Genomic DNA, 17467 nt, shown 5'->3' on the forward strand with positions numbered 1-17467 from the left:
AGTTGCCTATGCTTCGGTTAATCACTTCAGTTTGTCCATCTGTTTGTGGGTGAAATGTACTGCTATATTTTAGGGTAGTACCCATACGCTTCCATAAAGTTCTTTAGAAGCGGCTAAGGAATCTTGTGTCATGATTTGATGTGATAGATCTTGGCAATCCATGCAACCGAACAACTTCTTTGAAAAACAAGTTAGCTACATGAGAAGCATCAGAAGTCTTTTGGCAACCGATAAAGTGGGCCATTTTAGAGAAATGATCAACCACAACAAAAATAGAGTCATTACCCCTAGCTGTTCTTGGCAACCTCAACACAAAATCCATAGTAATATCAGTCCACGGTGCTTCTAGTATGGGTAAGAGAAGATACAAACCTGTATTTTGATGCTGCCCCTTAGATGTTTGGCAATTGTGACATCTAGCAACATAATAAAACACATCCTTTTGTAGCCTTGGCCAAAAGTACCTTTAGGAGACCATTTCAAGAGTCTTCTTGCAACCAAAGTGTCCCTTGTAATGCAAATCAGCAATGAGTAATTCCCTCAAGGATCCTGATGGAATACACAACCTATTGCCCATGAATAAGTAACCATCATTCCACACAAACTTGGCTCAAATATCCTTGTTGCCTGTTGTATAGCTTCTACAAATAGGGCCAAAATCAGGGTCATATTGGTATTGGTTTTTGATGGAGCTGAATCCCACAACATTAGTAGACATTGTTGACACCAAGTGAACTGTCCTACTAAGAGCATCAGCTACCCGGTTTTGCTATCCAGCCTTATGCTTCAAAACAAAATTATATTCTTGTAGAAAGTCAACCCATTTAGCATATCTTCCCCTTATCTTCTGTTGGGAGTTAAGGTGTTTCAATGCTTCATGGTCTGAATATAACACAAACTCCCATTGGATAAGATAATGCCTCCAAAACTTCAATGCTTGCACAATGGCATAAAACTCAACATTATAAGTGGAATACCTCCTTCTAGCATCATTGAGTTTCTCACTAAAGTAAGCAACTGGATGGCCTTCTTGGCTAAGGAGAGCTCCAATCCCAACATGGGAAGCATCACATTCAACTTCAAAGAGCTTGTTAAAATCAGGTAAAGCCAATATCGGAGCCTTTGTCATCCTCATCATTAGCTCTTGGAAGCTTTTCTCAGCTGCGAGAGTCCAAGTAAACTCACCTCCTTTCAAGCATTCAGTAATGGGTGCCACAATAGTGCTGAAATTCTTTATAAACCGATGATGATAAAAAGTTGCTAGCCCATGAAAACTACGAATTTCAGTCAAGGTCTTCGGTGATGGCCACTCTTGAATAGCTTGAACTTTTTCTTGATCCACCTCAATCCCCTTGGATGAAACAACATACCCCCAAAACACCAACCGATTTGTCATAAAATTACACTTCTTCAAATTTATGTATAGTTGATTTTGTCTCAAGATTTCTAGGATTGCTCTCAAGTGTCCTAAGTGGCTGTCATGATCTTTGTTGTAGATGAGTATGCCATCAAAATAAACTGCCACAAACTTCTCCATGAACAGCCTTAAAACTTGGCTCATGAACCTCATAAAGGTGCTAGGAGCATTAGACAACCCAAATGGCATAACCAGCCATTCATAAAGACCTTTCTTAGTCTTGAATGCAGTTTTCCACTCATCCCTCTCCCGGATACGAATTTGAGGTATCCACTCTTCATATCTATCTTTGAAAAGACTTGTGAACCAGCCAATGTGTCTAACATGTCATCAAGGCGGGGTATGGGAAACCTGTATTTAACTGTAATCTTGTTAATGGCATGGCTGCCAACACACATACACCAACTTCCATCTTTCTTTGGTGTGAGCAAAGCTGGTACAGCACATGGGCTTAAGCTCTCACGGATTAGCCCCTTCTTCAACAACTTCGTTACTTGTCTTTGGAGCTCCTCATTCTCCTTAGGGCTTATTCTATAGTGGGGTAGGTTAGGCAATGCTTCTCCCGGTATTAAATCTATATGATGTTGTACATCTCTTAGGGGTGGAAGGCCATCGGGTAGTTCTTTAGGCATCGCATCAGCATAGTCATGAAGTAGTTTCTTCACCAACTCTGTAACAACTGTTTCTTTGCTAACTTCTTTTGTAACCAACACGTAAACAACATCCAAATTCCCATCTTGAGCCAATTTATTTGAGGTGAAGAGAGTAGTGGTTGGCTTTGTTTCCTTCTTTGGAAATGAATCAAGTTGCAATGGTTTAAGAGTTATCTTCTTATTGTCTTTCACAAAGCTGTATGTGTTCTTGTCCCCATAATGAATGGTCTTACGGTCATATTGCCATGGGCGACCCAAGAGAATATGGCATGCATTCATTGGGACAACGTCACACCATATCGATTCTTTAAATGTATTACCAATAAAAAAATTAACTAGGCATTTAGAAGAAACTCTTACCTCATTTCCTTTGTTGAACCACAAAATACGATATGGTCGGGGGTGTTGAACAGTCTTGAGCTGTAATTTATCCACCATCTCTTAAGAAACAAGATTCTCACTACTCCCACTGTCATTAATCAGGTTACACAACTTCCCACCAGCTGTACAACATGTTCTAAAGACATTCTTTCTCAACCAGTCCCCTGGTAGTGGTTCTTGAGGTGCAACCATAGAGTGTCGTATCACTAGAGCTTCACCTTCAATATCCCCATCCAAGTTTTCTTCCTCTAAAGCATTAGCTTCAGTAGTTTCAGCCACTTGCTCATCCTCAACATGGCTTATATCACCTTGTTGTTCATCAGTGACTTCATCAACCAAATGTGTTTTCCCTTCAATCATTCTCTTAGGACATTCATTTGAACGATGTCCCAACTCCATACACCTGAAACATCTAATAGTAGGCTGCCCTTGATTGCTTTTTGTTGCATTTGAAGTCGCTTGGACTGTAGGTCATGTTTGGTTGATTACACGACCCCTACCAGCCTCAACACTTCGACCTACTGATGAAGATGTACCTTGGACAGCACTTAGCCTCTGCCCTTAGCTCCGTCTTAGTTGAGCTTCAACCTTTAGATCTAGCTGATATGCATCCTTTATCTTATACAGGCAATGTAGGCTGACTTGATCTTGTATTGGCAACCTCAAACCATCGATATATCTACTAACTTTTTGCTGTTCAGTTTCTGAGATATTACTCTGAAGAGTTAATCTATTAAACTCTTTTGTGTACTCCTTCACACTTTTTTCCCGTTGCCTTAAATTCTGCACCCTTTGGTAAAGAGTTTGCTTGTAGTCTGGTGGTAAAAATTGGGATTTCAGATTCTCTTTCATTCTTCCCCAGGAACTAACCTTTTTTTTCCCCTTCCGTTCTCTGTCCCTTTGGTAATTTTTCCACCAATCTAAGGCTGTCCCATGCATCTTTGCTGTTACAAGCTTCACTTTTCTTTCTTCATTCATTTCTTTCCAATCAAAATAATTTTCAATGCTGTCCAACCAGTCTAGAAACTCTTCAGGTTCCAACTCACCATCAAAATAAAAAATATGATGTTGAACACCATGACCTTGATTGGATTGTAAAGCTTGCACTATTTGGTATTCCCACCACTGATTGTTATTCCTTCCATGCTGATCACGTTCAGGTTGCTCAATGTCTTCACTTGATTCTTCACTAATAATGTCAGTGAGTTGTTCATCAACTCTAGGAGCTTGTCTTCTTCTTCCTAGCCCCAAATCATTTTCTATGTCACCATCCCTGGCAGCATTTTGAGCTACAAGTTGAGCAAGATGTTCAATCTGTTCTTGCAGTCCTCTTATAGCCTATTGGAAAATCTCTACAGTGACATATTGTGGTCTTCTACCACCCCTACCACGTCCACCCCTTGCAGCCATGATAATATAGAAAACACAAGAAGAAGATGAACTTTGAAGCAGACCCAAGGAAAGAACTTTCTTTGATACCACTTGATGTGGATAGAAAGACAAGTTACATGCAGTACGTCAAGTATACAGCAGTAAGCACAAGAAATACCAAGTTGAAAACAACAAAATAAGTTAGATTTTTAGGGATTTCAGACCTGAACCTGAAGTAAAACTCCTCCTGGAACAGTTCCGCCACGGTAACAATGGCAGCAAGCTGGCCTCCCGTGCGGACACACAGCGATGGAGGGATTGGAAGGTGCCAAAATGGGTCGGCTTCTCAAAACCCAAGCTCCCAATGCTTGAAAACCCTAGCTGGGGCTGAGCTACAGTTCAAACAAGAGAGAAAGAACTAAAAAAAAAAAAACTACAGAAACAGCCCCCTTCTCTTTTATAAGACTCATTGGTTTGTTGGACAAGCTAGTTAAAATATTTACACATAAGCCCCTAGAATGTTTCCCTCTCACCAACAACTCCTTAGGAACAAAACTAACTTCAAATGAACACCTAAAAGATAACTTTTGTTACAAAAAGACTCAAGAGACCAAAACCCAACAGAAATGCACCCAACTGCACCTGACCAAAAACCTAACTTATAAAATGACGAAAATATCCCTGGTCCCAAACTGTCTACAAAGCTACCCAAAGACAACAATTTGGGATCCCACTAAAAAATACGTGAAAAACATAATTTATTCAAACATTTCTTTTTTTTCCCTTTTTTCTTCTTTTTTTTTTGCCTCATCAATTATTAATTTCAATGGTATTTTATTGTGTAAGTATATAATAAGCTCTGCAACATGGGAAAAACAAAAGGACTGTGCTAACATGGGTTTTGAAGATTAAAATATTCCTGGGCCATGTTTGGTACTTTTTTCCCTCTAAAACATTTTTCAGTTATAGGCACCATATATTTTATTATAAAACCCTTCAAATTAACACATCCCTTTGATTGCAGGAGTGATGTTCTGTTAAGACATTTGGAGAGTTTGCATGCTCGTAGTTTACTTGCTAGGATTGTTGTTGATGAAGCTCATTGTGTTAGCCAGTGGGGGCATGATTTTAGACCGGATTATCAGGTTTTAGCATTCCAAACTTTATTGCTTTTGGATTTTAGAGTTCCTTTTGTCTATGGTCTGGTGAACCTTTTACTCTTTTTATACCTTTCAGGGTCTTGGTATCTTGAAGCAGAAGTTCCCAAATACTCCTGTCTTGGCTTTAACTGCCACCGCAACAGCAAGTGTGAAGGAAGATGTTGTGCAAGCTCTTGGCCTTGTTAATTGTGTTGTTTTCCGACAAAGTTTCAATCGCCAAAATTTGCGGTTAGTGTTAAATTAGATGCATTACTTTCTTTATTTTAATGGCTAATTACTGTTAAGATTGCAGGTATTCAGTAATCCCAAAGACAAAAAGGTGTTTGGAAGACATTGACAAATTCATTAAAGAAAACCATTTTGATGAATGTGGTATTATTTATTGTCTTTCACGAATGGACTGTGAGAAAGTTGCTGACAAGTTACAGGTTCATCTCTTTCTTTTGAAACAAATGGTTGCTTTTATCCTTGATATTGCAAAGTTTCTTAAATATATATATATATATATATATATATATATATATATATAGTTAAAATGTTGTAGAATGGGGTCTAAATAGTATGGTGTATTGAAATGGACTCAAATTTTGGCTAGAGATCATCTATATGTTGATTTTGGATTTCTAATTTTCTTTAATTATGGGCAGTTGACTTTGTTATTCACTCTTTATTCTGTTTGTATTCCATGAGTGGGGTTTGTGTTATATTTCCTTTGTCAATTATTAGGTTTATAGCTGTTTAAGGTTTTTACATAAAGTCGTTGTCCAGAGCAGTTTGGTGTTTCTTATTTTAGTGTCAACTTTTCTATGCTATTTTTATAAACACTTTTGTTATCACTCCGATTTAGTTGATCAAAGCTTATGACTGTTTTTGGCAAACCCTTACTAGACTAATTTATCAAACCCCAATAGTGATTTCTAGAATCTTGTATGGTAACTCTGGCTGTAACATTCTAGAGGTCACTGCTTGGCTTGATGGTATCATTGTAAAATATTCTGTAATATGCCTGTGGACTATATCTTAGGATGATGCTAGGCTAGTGGTTCAGAACTATTAAGCATGGGACATAACATTATCAGTATATAGTCCTAAAATTGTTAACAATCAAGGGTCAGTTTGGACAAGTACACAAGTGATGACACCCTTTTGCCTTTTTTAGTTGTTTGTATCCAATTTTAAATGAGTAATAAGCTTGTCACTCTTTACTTGTTAGTTTGACGATGAAAGTTGTTTAATTGTTCAGGAATTTGGCCATAAAGCAGCATTTTACCATGGGAGCATGGATTCTCAGCAACGAACTTTTGTTCAAAAGCAGTGGAGCAAGGATGAGATCAATATAATATGTGCTACAGTGGCCTTTGGAATGGGTACTATTAATTGCCATCTTGGTTGTTTTCCTACCATTGCTATTCGTATCCTGTATTAACCTGGGTATTTCAGGCATAAATAAACCTGATGTCCGATTTGTTATACATCATTCTCTTCCAAAATCTATTGAAGGCTATCATCAGGTACTAAATTTAATTTTCATAGTTATACTTTAAAAAAAATGACATATTTCTTAGTTTTCCATGGATATCGACATGTCATTGGGATATGCTTCAACATATTCCCTAATATTTTAATATCATTTATTTATTTATTTTTGATCAGTGTTTTAATATCATTTATCTTGAACTGGATTGATTAATGTTTGAAGAAAGGAGAACTAGGAAGAAGAGAAGGAACAAAAGAAGAGAGAGAGAAAAGGGAAAAAGGGAACACTGGGCAGAGAATATTCCCTTTTACATCCTATTCTCACTAGAGTGAAAAAAGTACCTACATGTATAGAAGTACAATGCATCGATAATCCCCCTCAAGCCCAGCTTGACTAAGTGTCCACTAAATTTTGATTTGACCACAGCCTCAGTGAAATACATTAGCTAGTTGGTGTTCAAACTTCATAAAGGGTGTAACCTTTTCTTTGATGAAATGTAAATCCACTTCGATGAGCTTAATCCTATCATTTTGAGTAGGATTGTGAACAGCACTTATTGTAGTCTAATTATCGACCCAAGTGGCGCTGGCCTAAGTGTTAAGAAACATAATGGACCAAGTCGGGCTGATCCAGTGGTTGGTTCGACCCAGCAGTGACCCAGTTCTTCTTTTCTAAGCATAGGTACTCCTGTCTTGAACAAAAGAGTAAAAAGCTTAGAGGGTGCCGATGTAGTGGTGATACGACTTCTAGGGAATCCCGATTTTTTTGGTCGAGTTTAAGTGTTTTGTGACGAAATGCTCTTATGCTAGAGGGGAAGCAGAGGTACTCCTGTCTCGAGCAAAAGAATAGAAAGCTTAGAGGTTGTCGATGGAGAGGTGATATGACTTCTTGTGGGGGTGAGCTTAAGTGTTTCATGACAAAATATTCTTATGCAAGAGGGGATTCTTCAGAGAACAGACAAGGTAAAGTCCAAGAAAGTTGTTGCGCTCAATCAACATTGGAGCAAACTTGTGAAGGGCCTAGGGCTTGCGGAGATTTGGGTAGTGCAACAATGTCTTCTTGTCTTGATAAGTCTGAGGAAGACTTGGTTCTGCTCTTAGGTGCGGAGAATGAGCTACTTGATGACATGTATTTCAGCTGTAGTGCTTTGGAACACAATTGCTCAACAATGAAAATAGACTATGTTGACCCTTTCTGCTTGCTAAGTTTAATGAAGAAAAGGATTAAAGCACACAACTAAAGAAGGTAGGGGGATGCACTTGTATTGACTGTGGACGAGGGCAAGTTCATAGCCCTGAATCTTGATGGTGAGGTGGGAAGATTAGCCTGAAGAACCATACATGAGTGCAGATTTGCTATTTAATCAGGAGGGGCAGAACTCAAAGGGAGGGAGGATAAGTAAAGATAATGGCCAGGTCTTAGAAATCATGGTGGGCAACTTAGGTAGAGATCTTGGTAGGAAGAAGCAGGGACCAAGGAAACTTGGGTTAATGAAACAGCATACCTCCTTTTCAAAATCATCAGTAAGCCCAAAGAAGGCAAGGAGCACTAACACTGGGCATCTAATTCACAGTACCAAGGTATTTTCCAGGCAGAAAGGTGGACTCATAAGTGTAGGTCCAAGTAGCAAATTTTATAGTGTATAGAAGGAAAAAACTGAAAGAAAAAACTTGTTTGATCAGTGGCATTTTTTCTAAGAATATATCGAACTGTTGTCCAGTTGGTGGTGAAAAGGGAGATAAATCAGTAGAGTTCACCGAAGAGGTTTTGGTAAAAGAAACGGTGTTGTCGAGAGAAGAGGATGATTTGGATAAAGAAGTTAATGAAGATGAAGAGGAAGAGGAAGGAGTGGAATTGGATAGCGATTGAAAAATTACGCAAAATGTGGATGTGGAAAAGGTGATGGAAACTGGTCTTAAAGTGGGTAAAAAGATGTGCTTATTGATTTTAGGAGGGGAAACCATGAGTGCTAAAAGGCCTTTATATGATTAGTGATAGTTTAGTTTCCTGTTTGGGGTGATTTTTTGTTGGGTGGGCATTCTTGGTATTTGTCAAATGAGAGTCTGTGTTGCTTCGGCACCAAGTTTATTTGGTTTATTTATTTATTTTTTAAGGTTCTCAAGTGATATCTAACTACCAAGAAGGTGTTTCTTGTGTGAAGCTGTGCAGGAGAATGTGCTACATTTGTGTTTTGGTTGCTCTTTCTCAAAGCTCATTTGGGGGTGTCTTCGGGCTGTTTCAGATATCTAATATGGTGAATCCAAGGGCTCTTGGAGACCGTCTTGCTTGTTGGCCTACAATGAAAGGAATTCTTAAGGCAAAGATGGTCTGGAGCTGTGTTCCTTTTGTCATATGTTGGGAAGCGTGGAATGAAAGAAACAAAAGGGATTTCTGAAATCATTCATCGAAGAAAAGATAAACTCACTCTTTTATGTGAGAAAAGGATAATCATTTGGGTGTTTATAATTCCAAAGTTTGAAGGGATTTCAAGGGAGGATCTTAGTGGTGGTTTTTGGTCTTATTCTTGAGGTGGATTTCAAACAGTTAATTTTGTATTTTTGTTTTTTCTTTGCTGTATACACATTGTGAATTGTTTATAGAGTCTAAGTTGTAGTGATTCCTCATCACCCTGGTTGATCTACCCTTCCTTTTATTAATATATATTTTTTTTCTTTTTTGTTTATTACAAAATACCATCATTGCTTTGGTCCCAAAAAAAGAATGGAGCAGGTCACCCAAGAGATTTTAGACCTATCAGCTTGGTAAATAGTTTATATAAAATCATTGCCAAGGTGCTATCTCTAAGGATTAGAGAAGTACTCCCCACCATTTAGTTTCCTCAATCAAGGTGCTTTTGTTAAGCATCTTGGAAGTGTGGAGGACTTGAAAAGAGTTAGAAAAAAGGATTTGATTTGCAAGTTGGATTTGGAAAATGCTTATGATTTTGGTTGATTGTTCCTTCTTATTGGAAGCTCTACTTAGTTTTGGGTTTGGGGAGAGGTGGTGTAAATGGGTGTAGGGTTGCATTAGGACTTGCCACTATTGTATTTTGGTGAATGGCATTTTGGTGGATCACTTTCTTGCAACTAGAGGAATTAGACAAGGGATCTGCTATCTCCTTTCCTCTTTACTTTAGTTTTTGCAGTTTTGGGTAGACTATTGGAGATGGCAGATTCTAGAAACTTGGTTAGGGGGTGGAGAGTTGGAAGGGATAGGGTTCCAAATTTCCAATCACCCATTTACAGTTTGCAGATGATAGTATCTTGTATTGTGAAGGAGATGAGGTTAGATGGGTTAGGAATTTGAAGATGGTGGTTAACTTATTTCAGCAAATGTCAACATTAAGTCAATTTTGATAAGAGTTGTGTATTTGGAATTAATATGACTAACAATGAGGTGGCAGAAAGGGCAAACATATTGGGGTGTACGATCTCTTAGTGGCATTGGATCATCTAGGACTGTCCTTAGGGGATAATCCAAGTAAGAGCATCTTTCGGAGTCTGGTGGTTGACATATCCACAAAGAGGTTAGCTCCATGGAAGAGCTGAAGAACTACCCATCTTTGGGGGGTGGGATTACATTGATCAAGTCTACCTTGGCCAGTTTGCTAGTTTATCTCTTGTTAATGTTTAAAATACTAGGGGGTGAGTGGATGCTTGGTAAAGCTAATGAAGGACTTTTTGTAGGAACCAGGGGAAGAGAGAAGAGATCATAGAGTCAATTGGGAGGTGGTTTCTAGAAGAGTGTTGGTGGGTTAGTATTTGGAAATATCCAAAAAAAATGATGCTTTATTGCGAAAATGGTTGTGGAGACTGACAATGGAGAAGGATAAGTTGTGGGTTAAGGTAATTTTAAGCAATTCATGGGTAAGCGGTTGATGGTTTGGACGTGGGAGTATTTGCCAGGGCTACAAGGGCTTCTCCTTGGAAATTTGTTCTGAAGGGATGTGAGATCTATCACATGGACGCCCAAAAGGTGCGGAATAGGGTGGGCGAATTTCAAAAATTTCTCTCCCTTCAACTGGGAATCGTATTCCCTATTCTAGAAAAAATCATATTTTTTAAGGATCAATCTTGAACTATAAACCGAACCAGATTGAAACGAAACAGTGGGAGAGGGATATACCTGATACAGAGAAATAGTATCTCTCAATGGAGGTGTTCACGCACAAAGAAGATCACCAAAAACTGCTCCCACTGAAGATGACACAGTGGATGGAGGAGCAGAATCAGCAGGGTCCGTCCCATGAACCGAATTCTTCAACAAGAATCCAATGGAGGCAGTGAGCACAACTTCCTATCAGCCTTTCAGTAAAGATTGATATCAAGATCCAATCTTGACCACTCCTACAATGTTGGAGAACGAACTGGTAGTATGGTGGCGTCAGGAAGGGATCACAGGGAGAAGGCGCAGTTACACTGTGTATTCTTCTCTCTGTAATTCGAGATCTAGTATCTCTGGAACTTCTGGGATGATTTGGATGGTTCGCCCCCCTCCTGCTTTAGGCTTAAAGAGATCAGCTTCTGATCTTATCAGGAGTTTCCTAATTCAGGTCATTATCTGAATTTGGACTCTCTTTAAGTGATAAGGATAAGACCCTTATCTTATCTACAGATTAGATCAACCTTCTCCTGATCTTATCAGGAGGTTTCTAGATCTGAATTCAGATCTGATCTCTCTGAGTGGATAGGGTAGGACTCTATCCTATCTGCTGATTTAATCCCAAATCCGCCCCATCTACTTAACTAATCAAATTAGGCCAGTTCGAAATGGGCTTCAGGCCTAATAAGTTTGTGTATTCAAAACTGCTTCCAAACTGCTGCCCAGTTGGGCTTCTTCGTATGGCGTGGGACCCAAACATTGATCTACACATCAACCACATGGGTTCGACCCAACTTTTGTTACAAGGCCTGGCCGAATACACTGTTGTGGATAGTGCACCCCCTGAAACCCATCACATGGGCTTCTATTGGGCCCAACACTTACATGAAGTTGTCCCTGGGCCAAGCCACCTTATAAAAACCCAGGGACTGTGGGCAGATGCAAGATTAGCCCATCAGGTATTACCCTCAGTGGCCTTACACTTAACTTCTCAGCTCATAATGATCAAACACTGCCCGACAAGAGAGGACCTCTCCCTCGGCTGCAAGGAACAGTGTTGCACTCTCTACTTATATGGATCCTGGGAATTAAAACCTTTTGCAAACATTTTAGAAACCGTAATACATATACTTTTATATCTCATATAAAATATATTTTGCAAAACAAATATCAACGATTGAAATTGGTTGCCGGCAGTCTTGGTTTCCATTAGAGAGAGTGCATCCTCGATCATTACCTTTGTCCGACAAAAGGGTTGATCCTATCACTATGATCACCCACTCAGATGAATTCTCAGACTGTCCCAACATACCCAGGTTTTGACCCCTGCTAAGGATCTCACTGTTTGGTACATCAAAGACAGCCTAATCCGACACCTAGTGTAGTATCATAATCGAGTCTAAGGGTCAGGTGTAACTTTCCAGTTTTGCCCATTAATCTCCAAGGTCCAGGGCAATACTGGAAATCTGGTCTGATTCAAAGATTCAATTAATCCTACACTGCATGTGCCTTGGGTCTCACCCTGGCGGCTGAGATATGAAAGAATGGTAGGATCCATCTAATGGACGCCAAAAAAGATTGCGGAATGGGTGGGCGATTTCCAAAAATTTTCCTACCTTTTTCCAGATCTTGAACCAAAAGGGAAGGGAGGAATTATACCTGATCCAGAGAAGCAGTATCTCCCAAAGTTGGTGTTCACGCCCAAAGAGGACACCAAGATCCGCTCCTGCTGAAGATGACACAGCTGTATGTGGAATGAAACCAGCAGAGTGCGTCCTACACACTGGATCCTTTGTAAGAATCCTCTGGAAACTCTGAGCACCAAATCTTTTTCAGTCTTTTATGCAAAACTGATGTCAAGAACTGATTTCTTGATTTCTTTCTTCTTCAAAGATCGAATCTTGTAAGAAAGAATGGCGGCGGCTGGAGGAGAACTCTTGAGACGAAGATGGCTGAATTGCTTCTCTTCTCTCGAGAGTGTGTATGAGATCCAATCTCAAATCGCAGGATGCTTTCTTGCACACACACCTTAGGTTCGAGATCTGATTTTGTTCACTTAGGGTTTCTCCTCTTTTCTTCTTGATTAAGAGACCTCCTAATTAGGAGTTATCCCAATCCAAATCAGTATTTGGATAGGGGATGATCTTAATCCTATCTGCAGATTAAGTTAGCTTACTCCTGATCTTATCAAGAGGTTACCAGATTCAAATCTGATTTGAATTTGGTCTCCCAGAGTGGATAAGGTAAAAGGCCCAATCCTTTTGCTAACTTTAATCCCAGATCCGCCCCATAGATGGGTGATCATATCAGCCCAGCTCGAAATGGGCTTTTGGCCCCTTAAGTGTTCAGTGCTTAACTAGTTTCCAATCTGTTGCCCAGTTGGGCTTCTTTGTATGGCGTGGGACCCAAGCATTGATCTACATACCAGCCACATGGGTTCGGCCTAGCCTTTATCACAAGGCCCAGCCGATTTCACTGAAAAGCTCAGTGAACCCTTGAGCCCATCGCATGGACCTTATGGGCCCAAAACTTACATTAAGTGGTCTCTGGGCCAAGCCATCTTATAAAAACCCAGGGACTGTGGGCAGGTGCAAGATTAGGCCATCAGGTACTATCCTAAATGGTCTTACACTTAACCTCTCAGCCCTTAATGATCAAGCACTGCCCGACAAGAGAGGACCTCTCCCTCGGCTGCAAGGAACAGTGCCACACTCTCTACTCACATGGATCCCGGGAATTAAAACCATTTGCAAACCTTTTTGAAACCGTACATTTATATATCATATATAAATTTTGCAAAACAAAATTCCAACGATTGAAATCAACTGTCTGCAGTTTGGTTTCCATCAGAGAGAGTGCATTCCCGATCATTACCTTTGTCCGACAAAGGGGCTGATCCTGTCACTATGATCACCCACTTAGATGAATTCTCAGACTGTCCCAACATACCCAGGTTTTGATCCCCGCTAAGGATCTCACCGATCCGACACCTAGTGAAGTGTCATAATCGAGTCTAGGGGTCAGGTGTAACTTTCCAGTTTTGCCCATCTGTCTCCAAGGTCCTGGGCAATACTGAAAATCTGGTCCGGTTCAAGGATTCAAGTAATCCCATACTGCATGTGCCTTGGGTCTTACCCTGGTGGCCGAGACAGGCCATCCCAACACTTGGTGGCACACCAGTATCAGCCTTGGCAGGATAAATCTCCCCAGACTTATCCAATGGTTGTGACCATTTAAAACTAACACGAGTCTCAATAAGTGTCCAGTTTTAGGGTCTTACACAGAATTATACCAAACAACATAAGTCAAACATGCACTTTATTTATTTACATTAAATATCAAAAGTACATCAAATCGGATTGAAGCTAAGGGCATACAAAACTGTCTAACAAGACAGGCCACCCCAACCGACTTGGTGGCACATCAATGTCAGTCTTATCAAGATAAGTCTCCCCACACCGACCCACCGGCTGTGAACATTCTAAACTAACACGAGTCTCATTATGTGTCCAGTTTAAGGGTATAACACAGAAACAAACCACAAGAACATGAATCAAATATGCACTTTGTTCATTTACAATAAACGTCAAAAGTACATTCTGATTGAAGCTAAGGGCATACAAAGACTATCTAACATGTTCTTGCCATTCTTTTGCCTTTTTTTTGCCTTTCCTTAGGTATGAATTATGCTGTCGTAACCTTGTGAACTACTGGGAGCATGTATGAGTGGGGGACTCACCTTTGAAAGAACAATTCCCATCCTTGTTTTCCTTCTCAAGAGATAAAAATGAGCTAGGTTCTACTTTCCTAGTTCCTTTTAACTCAATTTATGGGTTTGAGCGGGGTCTGGGTTTTAGAAGGGGTCTCAAAGATTCTGAATTGAACAATGTTTCAGTCTTAATTCAAGTTTTGGATTGGGTTGTTTTAGATCCTTTAAGGGGGGATAACCGGATTCATACTTTGTCTCCCTTGGTGCCTTTTCTTGTGCCTTGTTCTTTAGGGCATTAGTTCAGACCTTTGATGGCTTGGGGCAATCTTTTCCAATGAAGGAAGTTTGGGGTAAACAAATCCCTCCCAGGATAGGAGCATTTTGTTAGGAAGGTTACTAGATAAAAATATGTTAGGGTGGCTGTTATTGGATTACCTAAAATTATAAATAACAATTTGGTAAGCTTATTACTCCATGATTTTGCAGGAGTGTGGTCGTGCTGGTAGAGATGGTCAACCTTCATCTTGTTTATTGTATTACAGCTACAGTGACTATGTAAGTTGCAGGTTATTGCTATCAAGTAATCTTCTTTTTCATTGTCCTTATTTTCTGCATTTTTTGTTGCCTTCCCAGATCCGAGTTAAACACATGATCAGTCAAGGAGTCATAGAGCAAAGTCCACTGGCATTAGGATCAGGACGTATTTCTGGAACAAATGTTGGGAGGATATTAGAAACAAATGTTGAGAATCTTTTGCGTATGGTATTTTGCATTTGCTGCTTTCTTGTGGTCATCTCCATGATTTGAATAGAATATTTGTTGACGTGCTTAATCTGTTTTTTCTTAACAGGTCAGCTATTGTGAAAATGACGTTGATTGTCGACGTCTATTGCAACTTGTACATTTTGGAGAAAAGTTTGATCCTGCAAACTGTGGAAAAACTTGTGATAATTGTTCCAAGGCTGTAAATTATGTTGATAAGGATGTTACTGACATGTCAAAGCACTTGGTAATGATTAGGTCCTCTTTTGTTAATTCATGCATTTCCTTGCTACCCAGTTTATATTGGAGGTTTACTTTGTTTTGACCTTTTTTAGTTGTTCCTATACAACACAGGTTGAATTGGTGAAGTCAACAGGGCAGCAGCATTCATCATCACATATACTAGAAGTCTACAGGGGTTCCTTGTGTCAAAACGTATGTTCTTACAATTACGAATTTCAACTGTATTTTATTCTCCCTAGATTATTATGGCTAGATGTTCTTGTCTGTTTTAATTTTAGGTTAAGAAGTACAGACATGATAGGTTGAGTCTTCATGGAGCTGGAAAGAGTTTACCTAAGGGATTTTCTTCTCGAATATTGCGTCACCTTGTTATTGAAGATATACTTACTGAAGATGTTAAGAAAAGTGATATCTATGGATCTGTTTCATCAATTTTAAAGGTATCTTATGTGTCAAGTATTGTAATGAAATTTAATTTTCATGCTTGGTTTATGAACTGTAATTTTTGCAGGGGAGAAAGAAAAGTTGCCCTGGTTTTACATTGTAAAGCTATTTATTGTGTTTCTTCACTTTTGGTCCTCAGGTAAATGAATCAAAGGCATATAATCTCTGCTTTGGAGGACGGAAAATTATTTTAAGGTGTGGTGTTCTTCTCTTCTCTGTTTTCTTGTAGTTATGTCTGCTGCTTGTTGCTTGGATTTATGGCCTTCTCTTATCTTTAAGGAATAAGTTTGGACCAATTTTTTTGGCAGTTGGCAGCTTTTTTTTTTGTTCTTTTTTGGTAAAGTTAATTGGACTACACAACAGGGGGTAGCCAATTCTTCATGTTAGCGTAGGGGTATTTCTGTCTTTATACTTGTTGAGGTTGCTGATCTGTATTATTATGTTAGAGCTAGTGTCTCTTACTTAAATAAGGGCACTTGTGTCTTTTCCGTTATATTAATAATATAAAAACATGTCTGGCCAAATTTGGCCCTACTGCATATGAAGACTTCGATGAGACCCTTGCAAAAATCAGACAAATTGGCTCAGTAAGAGAATACCAAGTTGAGTTTGAGAAAATAGAAACCCGAGTTACCGGTTGGATTGACAAGGCTCTAATCGGGATCTTCGTGGGGGCTTGAAGGAGGAGAAAAAATTAGAAGTGAAGGCCTGGAGACCCACTATAGTCCTGGCGGCAGCTGGCCTTGCGAGGCTATAGGAGGAAAAGCTGAATGGAGTTAGGCGGCTAAGCCGATTGGTCGGACCCATTTTTAAGAATCCCGACCCAAAACCAAAAATCCCTAGTTCTTCCTGCACCAAGATTCAAGGCCCAACAACTCTTCTCTTCAAGCGACTAACTTGTGCCGAGATGCATGCCTATAAGGCCCAACAAGCCTTTCTCTTGCACACTGATGATTCAGACAATGAAGAGAATCCACTGTGTGCCCAAGACCCATTAGAAAAGGAAGACGCCAGTGACTTGATGGTTATAGGGACCCCTGAAATATCACTACAGGCCCTGATCGGTCAAAAGACTCCTCAGACCATGCGGGTAATTGGACTGCTCCTTGGTCGGCCCATATTGGTGCTCATTGATAGTGGCAGCACCCTAAATTTTGTGAGGCAACTGTTAGCTCAGCAATTAGGACAGGTCATTCAGCATGCCTCCCCCTTCGCTATTCGTGTGGCCAACGAACAACGAATCTACTGTGAGGGGGTGTGCTCAGACCTGAACTTAAAGATACAAGGTCACCCATTCATGGTAGATCTCTACCTCCTTCAGTTCTCAAGTGCAGATGTAGTTTTGGGGGTCTAGTGGCTGCACCAACTGGGACCTGTTATATGTGATTTGGAAGCTATGATGACGGACTTTACAATCCAAGGGGAACACCATCACTTGCAAGGCATTACACCAGAACCTCCTTGGGCTGAGAGCTTCCAGTCCTTATTCAAGGCCGAGCTGAGGTCTCAACAGCCCACATTGATGAATTTAGGCCCAACCCCTATCAGCCCAGTTTTGTCATCAACTCAATGTTGGCCCCATTGAGCAATTACAACAGATCCTATCCCAGTATTCTGATGTGTTCTAGGAGCCTAAATGCCTTCCCCCAATCCGACCCCAGGACCACCGAGTTCCAATTATCCCTGGATCCCATCTAGCTAATGTACACCCTTACAGATACCCCATCCAAAAAGAGGAGATTGAGAAGA

At 40.0% G+C, this 17467-nt stretch overlaps 1 protein-coding gene across 1 annotated transcript in view; it reads left to right on the top strand.

The window, feature by feature from the left end:
- RECQ4A (DNA helicase (RECQl4A)) overlaps window positions 1-17467 on the top strand; it is a 49838-nt gene that overhangs the window by 21460 nt on the left and 10911 nt on the right. Inside the window, exons 12-22 of the mRNA XM_088967965.1 lie at window positions 4847-4967; window positions 5059-5210; window positions 5275-5410; window positions 6226-6349; window positions 6423-6493; window positions 14756-14824; window positions 14903-15031; window positions 15120-15278; window positions 15386-15466; window positions 15553-15714; window positions 15858-15913. Of these exons, the coding sequence (XP_088824091.1) occupies window positions 4847-4967; window positions 5059-5210; window positions 5275-5410; window positions 6226-6349; window positions 6423-6493; window positions 14756-14824; window positions 14903-15031; window positions 15120-15278; window positions 15386-15466; window positions 15553-15714; window positions 15858-15913 (1260 nt within the window). The remainder of the gene's footprint in view (window positions 1-4846; window positions 4968-5058; window positions 5211-5274; window positions 5411-6225; window positions 6350-6422; window positions 6494-14755; window positions 14825-14902; window positions 15032-15119; window positions 15279-15385; window positions 15467-15552; window positions 15715-15857; window positions 15914-17467) is intronic.

Source organism: Nelumbo lutea, chromosome 2, assembly GCF_056320005.1.
Source record: "Nelumbo lutea isolate HS-2025 chromosome 2, American lotus-T2T, whole genome shotgun sequence".
NCBI classification, from domain to species: Eukaryota; Viridiplantae; Streptophyta; class Magnoliopsida; order Proteales; family Nelumbonaceae; genus Nelumbo; species Nelumbo lutea.